We start from the raw sequence: 17,426 nt of genomic DNA, 5'->3' as shown, positions 1-17,426 counted from the left end.
GGACAGTGCTCAGTCCTCTTTGTTTTTCCTGCTTCCCCTCGCAGCCAGGCACTTTTGCAAAGAACTGCAGCAAGCAGATGATTTAAAAGGACACCTGAACTGTATCTGGCTGCCTGTCAGAGAAAGCCAAAAAGCAAACAGATCTCTTAGCAGAAAAATCTGAATCTGAAATTTAAGACAAAACTAGTCATGTCATATTTGCAGAGCATAAAGAACTGACATTGGGGGCGTTTATGTACTTTATTACATCTTTTTCTGAATGGAAACCATGAAGCGTTTCATACTCATATCAATTTTAAAAAATCCTAATGAAATTCTTCTGTCCTCTGACAATAAGCTGGAGCGTTCCCCTTTTTACACACTTCATCCTTTCCCAAGTCTCTATCGGTGCAAATGTGATTTGAAACAAACCTCAGTTTTCTCTGCTGTGAACTTTTCACAAGCCCACTTGGAGGGGAGGGACAGAGTGGCAGAGGGTTGCAGGAGGAGGTAGTGTCTGTGCAGTTCAGATACGAGGAGGATGCTGGCCTTGCCTGACAAAGGCGACTCTCCTGGAAGACCTACCAGATTTTAACAGGCAGTTTTGCCAGCAGAGACCACACACAGCTCCTAGTCCACCTCTGTAAGTATTACACCCGGAAAACAAGGATGCCACGGAGCTGCTCTGGCACTGTTTCAGAGCGTTTTAGCCTCAAAAGATTGAGGCCCTTGTTCTTTCGCTGTGCCCACCCTGGAAAGACCACTGCCATCCTGCACACTGAGGAGAGGGCAAAGCCCTCGAGCAGTCTGCTTGGTTTCGGGGTTAGCTGCCCCAATGGCTCCTGTGTTATTTCCCATGCCGCGGGATGGCTGGCCAGAGGGAAGGCATTCCAGGAGCATCCCCACGTCCTCTGGGAAGGGCTTGCCAACAACCGTTCATGTGTGTGCTGGCTTGGCAGGGTGACGGATGCCTAATGGCTCGGCTGCCTATGGGGTTTTAGGCACAACTTTTAGAGGGTGGAGCTGCCTTCAGGAGGAGGTGTGCTCTAGAAGTCCGAGAGAGTGAGTTTCTGCTGGGCTTTGCACTCTCTGTGTCCACCTGCTGTTGTGAAGGAAATTTTTTTTTTTACCTGACTGGACAAAGTTTTTATTATACCAGTGAAATTCCCAAGTTCTTTCGTACTTTGAAGAGTTTTAAGGATTCCTGCCGACACTTTTCTTGAGGGAAGCCATGCCCTACCACAGAGTCCTTCGCCTGGTCCTGCTAATGCTGTGTGGCATCCTGGTCCCTGCTGTGCTGGCAGGTAAGGAGCTTTGTTTGCATTTAAAGCCCAAAAACATGGACATCTTTTACTAACCTGCCTCTCTCTCCTTGCATACCTCCTCTCCCTCCCCTAAAAACATCCATAAGTATTTATTGAATTTATGGAAACTAGCTCTGGAATTGGTGCCTGGTGGTGAGTAAGAATATATTCTCCATCCTGAGACCATGTTTCTGTTGGGGAAAATGGAGAAAATCCTTTGTCGTGTTTCCTAAGCTGAACAGCAGTAGCGCCTCCATGAGCATTAGTGACAGTAGATCAGTAGACAGATCAGTCAACGGTAGATGGGGTGCTCTCATCAGCTGATGGGACAGGTTATCTGTCAGCTTTTGATGGTAGGAAGAAGTTACAATCGTGAAAAGAAACATTTTTCTCTGGCTGAAGCATGTGTGCCAATTTCTGGTTCCTTCTATGCTTTCTGCTACAGCAGAGCGCTTCACCACAGCTGCTGCAAGTAGAAATATGAAAGTGTCTATGAAAACGTTTAGCTCAGTCAAAAGCTGAGGCATGCATCTAAGCTGTTTGAGTTTCTGTCTAGAGCTGGGTATACCGAGGCAGGCAGCAGCACTGGGAAGGTACGTGGCTGCGATTCAAGTTCAGCAAGGTGATGGGAAATGTTAGTGTGAGACACCTATTCTGTGAGGCGCTATTTTTTAAGGAGGTGGTTAGTAATTTCAGCCTTACCTGCTCCTGCTTTCAGCACAGCTATGTGGGCTGAGGGGATCCGAGGGCACAGTCAGCCTCAAAGGCTGCCTGGTCTGAGATGGGTTTTACAAATGATGGAAAACTGGCTTCCCGACCGACTCCATAGATGGGCTCTGAGCATACAGGTGGAAACTCCTACGAGGAACTGCTTCCCTCAAAGCCTCTTTTTTTAAGTGCAGGCGAGGCTGTGAAGGGATGGCTCAGGCCAAGATAACAGGCAAGAGCATAATGCTTGTTTTCCTAAATTCTTGTCCTGCCTTCCAAGACCTGGAGCAAGGCTGGATTGCAGTTCCCTTTCAGTTTTGTTCTGAGCATCTTGCCTAGCAGGGGGATCCTGGCCAGCCTTCTAGCAAACGAAATTATTTCTTTTTTAAAGGAGCTTTCATATGGGTAGGGGAATCTATCGCTGCACCTAGCTGGAACATTTGCGGGTACAAGAACAGAATTACTGTAGCTGGTATTTCCCCCACAGATCCTCCCCTTGTAGGGCACCTTGCTGGGAAACCTTTAAAGTAACTAAGAAATGAGCACTAAAAAGTGGATGTTTTCCTTGTCAAACCCTGAGCTTTGATTTTTGTGTGGTGGAACGTTAATCACTTAAGCACAGTTTCAGTTTGTAGCTTGCTCATGCTCCCAGAAGCAGCGGCAGTGCTCTTCCCCAAAACCAGGTAAGGTCTTGACTTAACTGTTACAGTCTGTTTCACTCTGCAGAAATTGATTCAGTTCCAGTGAAACTTTGATCTGCTTCCTCTCCAAGTTAGGATTTCTTTTACACTATTTTAAGCTTCCAATATTCAGTGCATATTTGCTGTCTCCTGCCTTGCCAGCTTTCCTGTGTACTTGCTCTCGGCTCAGCTTTGCAGCAATGGTTTGTACCAAACTGTCGCTGCCTCCCTGTGTCACTTTGCTCCTGTGAGATACCCCAAGTTCACTTAATTCCTTTAGTGGGTGAGTCGCACTCACGCAGCGAGGCCAGTAGCTCTTGAACAGCTTTGTACTGATGAATCCAGTATTCAGATCCTGGGGCGTTAGGAGAGACTCTATGCTTTCTCTCAGTTGCACTTTAGAGGGGCTTGAGCCATCTTAAGTTTGTTCTTGTCTGCTACCTCAAAGCCAGGCATCAGGGAACCAGCCTGTACGGTAAGTCATCCCAGGAGCAGAACGATTTTCTGCTGCATTAGGAGTGGAGACGTACCTATCCCCAGTACAGGGGCTTTTAGTGCACAGTGGAATTTTTTCTGCTTTTCACCCCATTAGAAAAGGAAATTTCCTGCCTTGCGCAGACAAAGAAGGGAAGGGCACACAGACAGCCCTCTGGTCTCTGTGCATACACATGCAGCCCTGCCTTTCTGTAAACAAGTTTATTTAACATTCATCAGAACCCCAACGCTCTGCACTGCTCCACACGCGAGCTCCCGGCGCTCGCACATCACAGGCTGCCCTTTGTGCTCCCTATGAAGGCCTCTTTTCATCCTTGCCCTGGCCCTGTGCCTGCTGTGGCTACCTGGGGCTGGACAGCCTGTTGCTGGCCTCAGAGTTCACCCAGCCCCTGCCCTTGTGCCTCGGCACCTCATACTTTCCGTAGCAAAGCCCTCCACAGTGAGCAGAAGTGGAGTCTGCCTCGGACAGGGCTGCAGGTGATGCTGGCCATGCAGACCTGAGGTCCAGAATGAGTCTTCCCTTCCTCATTGGATTTAATTTTATCTCGGCAGTGATTCAGAGCTACCTAGTACCAAAACCCTCGGGTAAGTGCTCAGGAGTTCAGTGAGATGTGAAGGATCTTGCTGGCAGTTGAGGTTCCCATCTGGGTGTAGGAGTCGGAGCACTTTTGGGGTGCCGGTGGGTCATGTACCTTGATATGGCTTCTTGCCTAGCCAGTCTGGTTTCCTGGATGGTGTGTGGTCAGGGCTCTGCGACTGGAGAAAGTGTGAATTTCTCCTCCAAGGTATTGAGCTCTTTCCAATATCCCATTTGGCAGAAATGGGGAAACAACTGAGTCTTTAATCCTCTTTGTTCATGTCATCTTGGTGCAACAGGAAACAGAGGACCAGTTCAAGGACTTTCTGCACACCAAAATCCTCTCCGCTTCCACTTTCTCCAAACCCAAGTGGTGCTTGGGCCTAGAGCACAGGAGGATTATGAAGAGTTGATTTTTATTTTTTTCCTATTGGCAAAACCAGTTTCAATTCATATAATGGATTCAGAGCTCCAAGTGAAGTGGAAGTTAGTAAAAAGCCTTTGCAAGGCCTTGGCTTCTGAATCCTGTATATATTTGGTATCTAAACTCTGATGTGGGCTCATGAATTTCCTTGTTTTGAGCTAATGTGGAAATATATTATACTGCAGTAGCACATCAGAATGCGTATGGGGGGGGAAAGCAGCAGAGCAGGAGATGTTGTGCTAAAGGAAAACGTACAGAAGACCTTGTCTAAGGACATCTTTCTGTAGCAACTCGTGTGTCTTCATTCTCAACAACAGGAGACTAAAAGATTATTAGAAAGTTTTTTAAAGTTCAAGTATTAGAATGTGAGAAGTAGTAAATAGGTTTTGTCAGGCAAATTTCTTAAAAAGATGTGGTTGTTCCAACAGGTCTGTCCAGACTTAACAGCAAGTCTTTGTAGACCATTACTCAACCTTGCTCTGCACCAACACTCCTTATAAATTACTGACACTAGTATCAGCTTCCGACTAAGGTTACTGGGTTGGAGGTGGAGAGTGTGCTCCAGAAAGCAGGAGGTAACCTTAAGTTTTTCCCCCTCATTGTAATTGATGTAATGTGAAGACACAAAAACTTGTGGAATAAAAGGAAAAAGCTCTCAGGTTCTGAAAAGGATGCGAACAGTGGAGTTGGATGCCATTAAGTTGACCTGTGAACTGTTGTGACTGAAGAAACTGTGTGCAATGCTCAGGTTGCAGTGGGTGACCTTGCCTCTTTCCCAGGACCACCGAGCATCTGTGTCCTATTGAGGCACTCATTTCTGTCACTGTAAGCATAAACTTGTCACCCAATGGAGGAGGAAAGTCTCATTGTCATCTCCTATTGACAGGCTGTGAGGATGATGAGATGCTGAAACCAGCTTGTGCAAGGAAGAGTATTGATCACTGGTGGCTGATCTCCAGGGAGGAAGATGTTAGGTGGCCACATCTGCCTGCCTTGAGATCTTGCAGAGTCTGCCTATGAGGAGGTTCTGGTTGTTTGGGGGTATCTTGAAGGATCCTTTAGATTTGATCGGCTTCCTCAAGAGCTATCACTTGTGGAGACCTTTCCAGTCTTTCAGCCACCGAGTATCTGGGGTATGGGCTACCATTTTTTCTGTGCTGGCAGCTCACCCCACCTCCTTCTCACTGAGCATGGAAATAGCCGTTTTGTCAAGCTGCCTTTGGCGTCATCCCTTCTAGATCTCACTCAAGTCCTGGTGGGTCCCTGCATCATTCGGAAAACTCATGGTGTATTTCTTTATAGCGTAGCTACTCTGATATTTTCTTCCCTTTTCCTGGCCTCAGTTGTAACTAACCTGTGCTGGAGAGAGGGAGAATACGCAGTGCAGTATAGCTATTTCCCTGAAATAAGGTAATTGGTAGTGTCAACATATGGGAAGGAAGAGGTGCCATCCTCCACCTGGCCTGTTGCAAAACACTGAAATACTTTTAGTCCATTTTTTCCGGCTTCCATCTTTGCCTTGTAAAACCCCAATAAGTAAGATTATTCCATGTCTCTCTCTTAAGTGCTCCCAAGCTGTGTTTTTACCAAGTGGATTTCACTGGTAGTCTGTGGAGCAACAGTTGCCCTCAGTCTGTGCTCCAGTGCTGAGACAGGGTTAATGCTAGGGGAGAGCTTGTTTGTGCCATGGGGTCAAGGTTTCTCTCCCTTCAGACTACCCAGCACTGTGGCACGAAGCCTCAGCAGTGGTGGGGTTACCCATGTGTGTCAGCAGCCTGGCAGCCCCTCCGTGTGCTCACCTGCTGCCTGTGCTGAGTCGCTCCGAGGCCAACAAACCACACGAGTGCACCAGGTGGGTTTTCCTAGAGAATAGGACTGGTCCTAAGACTGATACCAGCACAGCTAATGCACAGCGCTCTCACCCAGATGTTAAACTTCTGGTCTTGTGATGGATGATGTTTTGAGCATGTTTCTTGGTAGTTCTTCATTTCTACAAAATTCTTGAGTGGACAGGAAAGCCACGTGCTACCTTGTCTTTGATATTTGGTTTCCAACACTTGATTGCACCCCCTCACTCGAGATTGCAATGCGTTTGGGTTTTTTGCACAAGTAAAAAAATGCTGCGCCCTGCCCCAAGGCTGTGGAGGTCTCGTGTAACTTGCCCTTTCCCTGTGAAAGGCTGCTGCTGGGCTGGAGCTGTCAATCAAGAGGCATTCGTTCAGGCACACAGACCACGTCCTCCTCGTTGCAGTCAGGACAACAGTAACCATGCAGGTGGGCAGGCCTGGCTGCTCTGGTGGTGCTTCTCTTGTAGATCATATTTAGAGTCCTGGTCTCCTGCTCATGCACAGAGAAACTGAGCCCAGGAGGGAGAGGGACTTGCGGTGGTCACACAAAATGTCAGCAGCACAGAACTGAACCTCCTGAATCTGGTCCCACGCCTGTACTTAGAGCCTGTCCAGTCAGAGTGTATCCACCAGGCGACTGGAAGAGGCCCTCATGTCTCACTTCGAGACATGTGAGACCTTATTAATAGTGTGCGTGTGTTGGTTTTTGGCACCTAACACAAGCTCTGTCCTTCCCCCTCGCCTTTCTTGCTTTTACCAGAGGACTAAAATGGGAGTGTGGCATTTAATGCTGCTCTGTTAGAGATCTGCTGCTCTCGGCCAGTGGCAGCGTGGCTGGCGCTCACTGGGACTGTCAGGGTACTGCGGAGGGGAGCAGATGTGACTTCTCTGGTTGTTAAAGAAACCTGCTGGACGTTTGGGGATAGTTGGATGAGCGGTTGGGCTTCTCAAACAGGCAGGAATGGAGGCATGTGAGGACATGAGCTGTTAGTTTAGGAGGGAAAATCAAAGGTGAGTCTTGGAAAGAAAAGTGCTGGTTACAAACAGGCACTCTCCCAGGCTGCAGCAGTTTGCTCTGGAGAGACCTGCCTGATGGCAGCTTTCTCTGGGGACGGTGCTTGTGTTTGGTTTTGTGTTCCCCCACCCTGTGTGCCTGCTGCAGGGCTCTAGGCATCTGCTCTAGCAGCATCGAGGTGCAGGAACCAGAGAGGAGACCCAGCAGTAAGCCCTGGCTCTTGGTGATGTTCAGATGCAGGTATTTCACTTTATGCATGTGCACGAGACTGCTGCTGCTTCTGAGCTGACAACTCCTGTTAGTGAGGCACTAGACCCAACTGAAAGGAGCTGTGTTTCCCTTGGTTGAAGCGCCATTAAGGTAAAACCACAAGAACTTGGGACAGAAAATGCATGTTTAGCACACTCTGCCCTTTCTGTAAGGGTGAACTGAAAGCATGTTTTAATCAGATGAGGGGAATTAACAAAATACATATCCAGAAGCCATCCAGGACTCTATCCAGGTCTTAAAAATCACTGAGATCATAAACAAATTAGACTATTTCCTCCTTACTTGGCTATCAAAAATAATCTCTGTGCCCTGCTTAAAGAGAGCTGCAATAAATTTTTAAGGAATTAAATGCACCGGGGACAGGAGAGACTTTCTGGGACCTGTGGGTCTGGTTAGAAAAAGAGCCTTTGCTCTATGGTTGGAAGGGGTAGCGCTCCCTCCTTGTCCCTTCGAGAATGGGGAGTTGCGAAGACCCTGTCCAGGTCCTACAGTGTCCCTGGACGGTGCCTGCATCTGTTATAGATGATCTGAGCTAACGCCTTTCCCCCGGTCAGATGCAAAGGGTACACCCAGCTCTTTTGGCTTTGGAGAGAAAAACATTCTTGGGAAATGCAACAACGACATCCTCCCAGCGTGGTGTTCTCTTGCCAGATGGGAACGGCTGCAGTGTTGGTGCTGGCCCTGGTGATGTTGACGCAGTCAGGAAGGTCATAGCTGGAGTGTAGCTCTTCTGTGTGGAGTTTCTCCACTTGCCAAAGCAGCCTGGAACCGGGGCTTCAAAAGCGTTACGTATGTTTGGTCTGTGCCTAAACCAACAGCTTCCTAATGCCACCATTGCTAACTAAATAGCCCCAGCTCTGCTTGGTTCCTTTCCCTGTTGTCCTAACTACATTTACCCACTAAATTCTGTATTCCTCCTGATCTGTCCTCTGGTAGCTAAACCACAGAATTTATAGAAGAGAGGTCCACTGGAAATGGCACTTTCTGGAAGAGCCTCTGGATGGGATGTGAGTCTCCAGCTCTGCTGGTTGGTTTTGCAGAACAGGTTGGGAAGGGCCCTGCAAAGGGCTCAGGTTTCTGGGGAGCCCTCATGGAGCATGAACCACTTGTATGCTTGTACTGGGGACCTGAGATGCCACCTCTGATGCAGTGACCACAGATGTACCAAGTGTGTGAGGACTGCTACTCCCAGCTTCTCCCCAGGGTGGGTCAGCCAGCCAGGGTATGCTGGTGTTGCTGCCTGACTGAACTGGCACAGGCCTCAAACTGGGAGTTTATTTGTCTCTGTCGTTGCTCGTTGGGCCAGACTTAAGCCTGGTAGCTGTCTCGCTGAAAATCCTGTAGCTTTTATGGATGTAGGAAGGACTTTCCAAAACTAGTCTAGAACCTGTTGTGTTCCCGAGTCTCCAGGCAGCCTCGAGTAGCTCTGGGGACAGCGAGAGCTACTCTTTGATGTGAGCCCTGCGGTAAGCCCTAACAGTGGGTTTGTACAGGCAGCAAAGGTCAGTGTTTTGGTGTTGGCCCTCCTGTTCTTTTTGATGGAGGGCTCCTACAGGACAACAGAGTGTGGTGGAGCCCATTAGTGCCAATTCTTCAGCGCTCTCCTCCCACGAAGTGCCAGCTGCCCATGGGAGGCAGGGAGGGCTCCAGGTACTTAAAGCTGGAGCTGGCGCTGCCAAGATGTGCTGCTGCCACCTCTCTTGCTGGGCCAGGGAGAACTGGGATGGTGCTGGGGCGAGTCTCCGAGTGCCCCTGGTGCACCGAGAGACACCGTGCCAGAGCCGGGGTGCCGGGAATACCTCTGTGCCTTGCCCCAGAGAGCCCAGGCTGTTCGTGCCGGCTCCTCTGCTGCCCTTTTTCTCAGCCCAGATAACAATCATGTCAGTTCAGGTGGGCCCTGGCACTGGATGCTGTTAGGTCTGGCGCCCCCTCCCCTTTTTTTTTTCCCCATCCCAGTGTGACATTCCCAGCGGTTTCGGCAGGGAGCTGCGGAATGTCTCCTGTTCCTGCCGGGGCCCACCTGAACAAGACAGGCATTGATGGAGAGCGTTTGGCTCAGCCACACACAGACAGGGAGGGCTCTCTGGTTTGGTCCCTGACCCCACAGGGGGAAGAAATAACAGGAGGTGAATGGTAACATCAAACAGAGCCCGGCCCGGCTTTCATCTCCCCGGCACGGTGTGGAGGTGGGGCAGAGAGAAGTCAAGGCTCTGGGGCTCCCGTGTGGGGGAGCCATGTCCTGCGCAGTGCCAGTGCCTCCAGCATCCTACACCACGTAGGCTGGTGGTGCAGGACAGAAAGGCCCCGAGATGCTGCGAATTTGGCCAGTGCAGGTAGCCAGGTGGCCTCTGCCTGTTGCAGGAATGTGACAGCCCCTCCCAGCCTTGTCCCACAGGCATCCATGAGCAAACTGGCTGTGGATGTTCATGCAGGGCCTGTTTGTGTAGGAGCAGAGGTTGCACAGTTGTAGAGAGCTCCCTGTTGTCCTGTGTGTGCTGTGTGTACACCAGGTTGCCACAGAAGCCTGTGGCAGTGTGGTTTCACCCCAGGGCACAGGCATTGCCTTCAGCTGCTCTGGGTGTTGGCTCTCTGCGGAGATGGTGCCCTCTTGGAGGAGGGCTCTGCCTCATGGGGTTTCTCAGCCCTTGGGTCGCCCTCCATCCACCCCGGGGCACTCGGCAGGCAGCTGGAGCCCGGGGCCCTGCTGAGCTGTGCCTGTCCTGAGCTGCCACTGTCACCAGCAGCCTGGCTGGGGCCACCCATGCCCGTGAGTGACTGCGGGTGCTTGTCTCCCAGCAGAGTATCCGCAGGGCCCAGTCCCCACCCTCTGGAACGAGCCACCCGAGCTGCCCTCCGGAGCTGGCCCCTTCGATGCTGCCACCACCGCAGCCCGGCTCTCAGATGCCACTGCCTTCCCCCCGTACACCTCCGAGCTGGAGCCCGAGGACACCACCCACCTGCACCGGCTGGATGCCGGGGATGGTATGTGGCTGCGCAATGGGCTGCCTGTGGGTTGTTCCCACAGCAGCCTGGCAAGTCCTCGCTGTGGAGTTGCTCTTTATGGGCCTGTCACCTCCCAGGAGGTGTTTGAGCTACCAGAGGTGGCCTGTCCCCAGCCACACTGCTCTGGCAGGGGGCTGACAAGGCCTTTCCTCCTGCCCTGGGTCTAACACGTCACAGCAGGCACCAGCAAGAAGTGCCTCGAGCCCAGGTAGGCTCCAGGGTGAGAGCGTGCTCTTTAAATGGGGAGTGTGAGCCCCTTCCTGGCTCCTAACTACAGCAAATACCTGTTGTGATGCGGTTCTGCAACAAGCAAAGCAACTCCCTCGGTGCAGGTGTAAGAGGAAAGCCGAGTGCCAAAGAGCCGCTTTGTGGTAGCTGTCCTTGTCACCAGGAGCTGGCTAAGGGCCGAGTGGCTCGCTCCAGCCCCCTGCACAAGGATGCGATGCCACTGGGGTGCAGGACCACACCTTGGCTGTGTGGGAACATAGGAACAGGGCCACCATGACCATTGCAGGGAGCTCCAGGGCAGGAATGTGCCCTGATGGCTGGGGATGTGCTGGGTTTGGGGGGTAATCCCATAGCCCTTCCCATCTGGGACCCACAGACTCTGCTGACCTCATGCCATCTTGTTCTCTGTCCCTGCAGGCTCACTGGGGCCCGGAGCTATCGGTGCCATTGTCATCGCCTCCCTCCTGGGTACATCTGTGCTTGTGGCCTTGGTCGTCATCACGCTGAGAAAGTTCTCGGCCTCCTGAACTCAATAAAAGTTTTTTCTGTAACACAACCAGCCTGTCTTCTGCCCTCAGCTGCTCCTGCTCCCCATCGGCCTGGGACCCCCTGGGGAGACATGTGGCAAAGGGCACTCCAGCCTCTGCGCTGGGCAGCAAAGCTGCACCCCAGAGTGCTCCTTGCTCTTAGCATGCGGATCCCCTGGGTGCACGCAGACCTGGCAGGCTCGACCACAGCAGGCACTGTCACCCCTGCAGTCAGGAGGGACCTGCAGCAGTGAGTGTCTGAGCTGGCAGCAGCTCTCTTGGTCTAGCCTGCGTGGCGGCAATGGTGTTGGATATCACCTTGCACAGCTTTCCTTGGGAACGGGTTGTTCAGTTCATGTAAACCACCCCCATACTTTCCTGGTCTCACCCCACCCCATGTTTATGTTCAGCCCTACTTCCACCCCCTGTGTTTGGGTCAGTTGCCCCCCACCAGTCACAATGGAGGGGACTGGGGAGGAGGCGAGCAGTTGGTATGGGGGGAGGAAGAAGACACACGCGTGTTGCTTTGGCGCTGGCTTGCTCAGCTATATTTCATCACACAGAACAACGAGACAACAAGAACTTCCCCTCAGTTCGCTGAGGCAACCCGGTGGGGGCTGGGGGGCTCCAGCCCATGCTTGTGGGCCCCAGGCCTGGCCCTGTACAACACTTGAGACCACTGAAACGGAGGCGTGCAGGGCTGGGTCTGAGGAAATAACACTGGATGCCACTTGGTGCCTGAAAATGGCACAGCCTGTGCCTAGGTTCTGGAGTCCTAAAAAGTCATAACAGAGCAAGAGGGTCTGGGGCATGGGACGGTGTACAGCAGCCCTGGGCCCCTCTCCCCCCAGAAAAACGCAGTGAGGAACCAGCGTCCTGGCACTAGGGAACCTGGGTCAGCCCGTCCACTAGCAAAAGAGCCGTTTCTGATGGGTAAGGGAGCATTTCTGTGCCTTGAGAAACATCCCAGGCGGGTGTGTGGGGCTGTAGTGCCTGGGCTGGGCTGGCCACTGTGCTGTGAAGCTGGAGGATCTGGATGTGGCGATTTCTCAGGTAATTTTAAGGACTCCTACAGCTGGAGCTTCTCTGGGTTTTGCTATAGAGAATTTCTGGCTGCTGCAAGGTCTGGACCCTGAGCTGGAGGTTTGGTTGTACTCAGAAAGCCGACTGTGGGGTGCTGTTGGGGGGGATCTGACTTGAGGTCTCCCCATTAAACGATCTCAAAGCACCAGACTGGAGGCTGTGGTCCCTTCCTGGCCCCCTGCTCCAGGCTGGGTGCTGGCAGGTGGTTGGGAGCCTCTAGCTGGTGCAAGCTGCCCACGGGCCCTCTCTCAGGAGTGCTACAGGTGGCTGGGGCAGGCACAGCCCTGCTGGCTGTTGTCACGTGCTAACATGGTGGCATGAAGCTAGGCCTGAGGGGGGAACCCCTTTGCTCTCCCTTCACTGCTGTGGCTCCCACCAGTTTGGTCCTGGGGGCTGGCTGCAGCCCCCCCTAGTGCAGGGCTGACTCCAGGCCAGCTATCCCAGCGCTGTGGTGACAGTATGGACAGCCCCAAGGACAGCCCCGGCCCTCCCTCAGCTGGGTCCGGTCTCACGCCACACCCCCACGTGTAACCTGGGCCCCATGTGGCCCAAAGACCAGCTCCAGCACAGCGCTCCAGAGCCCCCCTCCAGCGGCTCCCCGGCATCCTGCTTCCTCCCCACGCTGCCATCAGCATAGCCGTGCTCCTCCACTCTGTGCGCATGGCTGGTGCATGGCTCTGTTGGCAGGCGGCTGCTCTCCATCCCCTTTTTGAGCACAACCGTGGCACCGCTGGAGCGTACAGCAGCACAGGCCACGGTGCCTGGAAGACTCTCCTTTGCAGTATTACAGAAAGATGCCAAATAATTGATTTCCCTGATGGACACTGGCCACAGCTCAGGACCAGCCTTTAGCTAAGAGGCCCTCGGCTGCAGCCATGTGTGGGACTGTTCAGAGCGAGGCTGTTGATCAACAGGCAGCTGCCGTGGATCTGTCCCCTGGCTGGTCTCAGTGCCATGCCCTGGGCTTCATGCGATGCTCAGTGCCACAGCTGGAAGGATGATGATCTGGCTCTGCTGGAGGCAGGATTTGCATATATACATGGAGGTGAGCCTGTTCGTGCGTGCAGGTTGTGCACACAACTGGGTGGTGTGGGTTACAAGCATGCAGGCAGCGATCGCTGGGCCTCCCACAGCACATGGGACAACAGCTCCTGGGGTAATGTCACTCGCCTGCTGCATGGCAGCCTGGGTCTGCTGGTGCTCCCGTGGTACGTGGTGGTGTGCGGGGAGACGCTGGCACAGCCACCCTGTTCTGTGCCTCGGCAGCAGTGAGTAGCGGAGACCGCGAGTGCCAGATCAACCAGGAAAGGCCATGGTGCCAGGCTTCTGCAGTGGCTCTGCGGAGGGATTGCCGGCTATGGAAGAGGGGGCGAGTCATGGGGCAGGGCCCAGATGTGCTTCGAGGCCATCAGGCGGGCAGAGATGTGGGTCAGGGCTAGCGAGGTTGGGCTGCTGGTGGAGCGGGACTGGGTATGGAGCATTTCAGAGCATTTGACTGGAAGCGGATCAAGGGTCTGCCTGTGGGAACAGGCCCAGTGGCTTCACAGCAGGACTGGGGAGGTGGAGTTCCTGGGGCTCAGCGGTGCCAACGGGCTGTGTGAGAGGCGGCAAGACAGCTCCTCTGCTTCAGTTTCTATCCCTGTAAGTTGCTGCTTTAGGAGGGCCCCAAACTCAAAAGGTAGCAACGAGCTGTAAGTGCTCAAAGTGGGCAACATTAATTGCTTAGTTACATTTGTGGCCACCTGCCTCTCCCAAGCAGCCTGAGCCAGCCCCAGCTAGCATGTGTGCGGGGAACAGGGGTCAGCTGGCCAGCACCTGGTGGCCTTTGGGCTGTGTCCGTTTGGCTCGTGCTCTTTGGGGCTTTACAGAACACCTGGAAAGGGGTTATTTTAGCCAGTTCGAAGCACTGATCTCCAGGAAAGGATCAGTGCCACCAGAAGCATGGCGGGGAGCCCAGGAACTACAGTCTGTTTGTTTAGGGGTGCTTGTGCCTGGTCTGGCACACCAGGTCCTGCACCATGGCCCACAGCACCACCGCCACATACTCCCAGCTGGTAGCCTCTGTCCTCTGCCCCTCTCCCAGAGGCACTCCAGATGCTTGGGGATGCCAGCGGTCATTGGCGGTTTCTGCTGCCCAGTTTCCTCCGCTGACTGTCATCTGACTTGTGCACCCGGAAACACTCCTTCAAGTTCTGGGCTCGGATTTTGGGGTTCAGGATCTCCTCCCCCATAGAACTGGGGAACCAGCCCCTCTCCTGGTCGTGAAGACGCTCCCCAAATATCCAGCCTGAGCAGAGACAGAGACAGGCATAAATGGGGAAGGACTGGCCCTTGCTCCTGCACTGGGACAGTTGTGCTAGAAAGAGCCTACGGAGCTGGCAGTGCTTTCTGGAAGCTGCTCAGAGGCCTGTGCTGGAGTGGACCCAGTTTGTAAATCTAGCCAAGGAGGCCCACTTGCCTGAGCAGCACTGTGTTTGGACAACTGGCTCAAAGGATGCCAGCAGAAAGCAGGCACTGCTGCCACTGAGTGCTCTCCACTGCCCCTGATGCTACAGGAGCGGTCCCTAGCAGAGACACAATGTGACCGAGACCACCAGCTACAAGCATGCCCCAGAGACCACGACCAGGTGGCTGCAAAGCATCATCAAGGTAAGAACAGCTCTGGGTTACATCTGGGGTGGCTGTGCCAGCCCTGCCACGGCCCACAGCCGGCACCAGGGTAGCTGTGCCAGCATTGTCGCAGCTCAGGGCAGCCTAGATTTGCCGAGTGTTAGGAGGAGGCAGTAACTCTCTCTTCCTGCTGTGAGCTCCCTCGGCTGCGATGCCGATGCTGGGGTCTCTCCCTGGCCGGAGGGACCCTCCTGTCTGCTCAGCAGTAGCCTGCCTAGAGCAAAGCCCACCCTTCCACAGGGACTCCCGGCCCATCCCCATCCCATCCCCCATACCGTCGTCTGTCTTGTCCAGGATGTTGAGGACATCAGCCAGTTCTAAGGACAGCTCATCTGGCTGCTGGGCCACGTATGGGTGGACACACTGGATCTGCGGGCAGTCTGCCAGGGAACAGAGCAAGAGTGAGGGATGGACTGGGATGGAGCCTGCCGCAGGACAGCGTGGCTTGGGTGGGTGTAGCACCACAAGCTCTGCGAATGGTCCCTCTGATCTGGTAAGAAACCCCGCGGAGGCCAAGGGGTGCCCCAGCTACAGGGACCGGGGGACCATCTCTGTGGGGAAGGGAGCCGGGTGCACATCACCACCACAGTGCCACCCATGAGCAGCTTGGGTGGAAGGGAGAGTGCTGGTGCAGCCCAGCCCAGGTTGAAGGGGAGAAAGGTCAGGGCCAGGCCCAGAGACAAGTGGGTATCGATGGTGGAAATGCAAGGGAAGCCCAGGGAGAGGGTTCAGCTTCGGCAGAGGCCCCAGGCCTGGGGCTGAAGTGACATCAGGGCAGAATAAGGTGCCCTGGGGTAGGGGCGAAGAACTCCTGGCTCCCATGCTGTGTCTCTTACCAACAAGTCTGGATGTAAATGAAACGAACTTGGTTCTCCGGTTCGGGGCTAGTGAAATCATCCAGCGCTTCATTTCGCTCCTGGATAGGGGAGACAAACAGAGGCCGTGAGCACGAGACAGTCATAGGGGTGGCTGAGCAGGAGACCTGGGGTCCCTGAGCTCCTAATTCCTCCTCTCATAGCCCTTTCCTGCCTGCCCCCCCCTGGAGTCCTGGACTCACTGGTGATGCTGAGCTGCCCTCTTGCATATGCCAGTTGGGATGTCACATATGCCATAGTGCCCTGGGCCCTGCTGCACAGGCCTGGGCAGGGCCACCAGGCTGGCTGTCCCCACAAGCAGCAGGATCACCCTCTGGGGAACAGCATGGCTTCAGAGAGCCAGCAGCAGGGTGGGGGGCCTGGCATCCTCTGAGCTCTAACCAGCAAAGGCAGCTCCTGGCTGTGCTGGGTCAATAGGAGCAGTTTTTCCTGGAGAAAAGCAGTTAGAGGGACCATTTATTCCCACAGCTGCTGTGCGAGAATGTTTAAAGGGCAGAGCTGATTAATTCACTTGCAGACGAACACTGCAGCCTATCAAGGGTACCGCTCACTTCGCAGCGGATGAGATGAGAGACTCGTGTGAACATGTCACCAGATCCAGCACGCTGTTATGCAAAACCTGGGCCTGCAGCAGGAGGGTGAAGATTTCACAGGTGCTGGAGAAGCCTCAGGCCTGGTGCTCCCTTGAGGTTTCCCTCAGTCCCACTTGGAAACAGGGCAGTTCATCTTCACAGGCTCCAGCTCCTGCCTGGAGGACCAGCTGTGCTCCCAGCCCCAAGAGAGCCAGAACTTTCTACCTTCTCAGATGGTAGTTTTAAAGCCTGAACTTGACACACATCTAAAGCCACCGGAGTGTCTTCTGGGAGGAGAGAGGCCTAAAAGGGAGAGGTGAAGGATGACTGCTGGCAGGCTGATCTGCAGGGCTGGGAATACCTTGTGTTTCAGGGCTGAAGCACGATGCCAAGGACCAGTGAAAACACCTGCAGCTGCCGGTCGAGTGCAGCCCCTCATGCCATGAAGATGTGCAGGATGCGGGCCCTGTGCACTGAGGGGATTGGCATATAGAGATCAAACCAAAGGTCTTGCCATGCTTGTGGCCCTATCCACAGGCTGGCCTTGCATGCAGCTCCTTGCAGGGCTCTTTAGATCCTGCCCACAGCCCACAGCTCCTCTCAGCCTGTGATGGGCCCAGCTGCGCTCCAGTCCTGCCCCTGCAACCAGCTGTGTCCAAATGTACTGCCAGCTCCTGGCAAAGCCCACCCAGGGCATTAGCTGCAAGCTGCCACCACGCAGGGTGTCATTGCTGTATGGGTTCAGAGCTGGCAAGATGAATGCTGCAAGAGCTGTGGAACAGATGCAGCAGTCTCTGTTAGGCACGCACTTATCTCTTCTAATTCTTCAGTTTTCCAGTTTGTGCACGGTACTGCCTCGATCATCCCTGCAGCTCTGGAACAGCAGTCTTCAGCAGTTGCTACATCACATTTCAGTGCACAAGACCTGTTGGCAAGCCATGTGCTGGATCACACACTCACTGTGGCCATCTAGAAGATGGGACAGGATGCAGAAGCACAGAACTGCAATTGCCTCCCCTGAGCTGAGGCAAGCCCTGGCCTGGTTTATCATTCTCTGCACAGCTAAGTCTCACAGACGTCAAATGTGTGCTTGCCCTGCATAATGTGACTGACATCTCTATTTTCAGTCAGCAGCAAAGCTGCAGTCACGTGTCTGGGGAGAAGGTGCA

The 17,426-nt window shown here is 53.7% G+C and overlaps 2 protein-coding genes across 3 annotated transcripts in view; one reads left to right on the top strand and one right to left on the bottom strand.

The window, feature by feature from the left end:
- The first annotated feature begins 366 nt into the window (after positions 1-366).
- Positions 367-11,086, top strand: SNORC (secondary ossification center associated regulator of chondrocyte maturation). Its single transcript, XM_076341702.1, has 3 exons — positions 367-1,283; positions 10,096-10,281; positions 10,948-11,086. The coding sequence occupies exons 1-3, from the start codon at positions 1,211-1,213 to the stop codon at positions 11,055-11,057; spliced, it is 369 nt and encodes a 122-aa protein (XP_076197817.1). The 5' UTR covers positions 367-1,210; the 3' UTR covers positions 11,058-11,086.
- A 492-nt stretch (positions 11,087-11,578) lies between these two features.
- Positions 11,579-17,426, bottom strand: part of NGEF (neuronal guanine nucleotide exchange factor) — a 54,205-nt gene continuing 48,357 nt past the window's right edge. For both annotated transcript variants that reach the window (XM_076341694.1, XM_076341696.1), the window contains 3 exons: positions 15,647-15,726; positions 15,086-15,190; positions 11,579-14,427 (listed from right to left, as the gene is read on the bottom strand). In XM_076341694.1, coding sequence (XP_076197809.1) covers positions 14,255-14,427; positions 15,086-15,190; positions 15,647-15,726 — 358 coding nt within the window. In that variant the 3' untranslated portion in view covers positions 11,579-14,254. The remainder of the gene's footprint in view (positions 14,428-15,085; positions 15,191-15,646; positions 15,727-17,426) is intronic.

This window comes from Aptenodytes patagonicus, chromosome 6 (assembly GCF_965638725.1).
Source record: "Aptenodytes patagonicus chromosome 6, bAptPat1.pri.cur, whole genome shotgun sequence".
NCBI classification, from domain to species: domain Eukaryota; kingdom Metazoa; phylum Chordata; class Aves; order Sphenisciformes; family Spheniscidae; genus Aptenodytes; species Aptenodytes patagonicus.
The sequence above is the reverse complement of the archived record's forward strand: the minus strand, read 5'-3'. Positions and strand labels throughout refer to the sequence as shown.

Excerpts from the sequence above, each read along its gene's own strand:
- SNORC (XM_076341702.1), top strand. The coding sequence starts at position 1,211 with ATGCCCTACCACAGAGTCCTTCGCCTGGTCCTGCTAATGCTGTGTGGC. Across the intron at positions 1,284-10,095 it reads GGTCCCTGCTGTGCTGGCAG|CAGAGTATCCGCAGGGCCCA; the intron begins GTAAGGAGCTTT and ends CTTGTCTCCCAG. Across the intron at positions 10,282-10,947 it reads CCGGCTGGATGCCGGGGATG|GCTCACTGGGGCCCGGAGCT; the intron begins GTATGTGGCTGC and ends CTGTCCCTGCAG.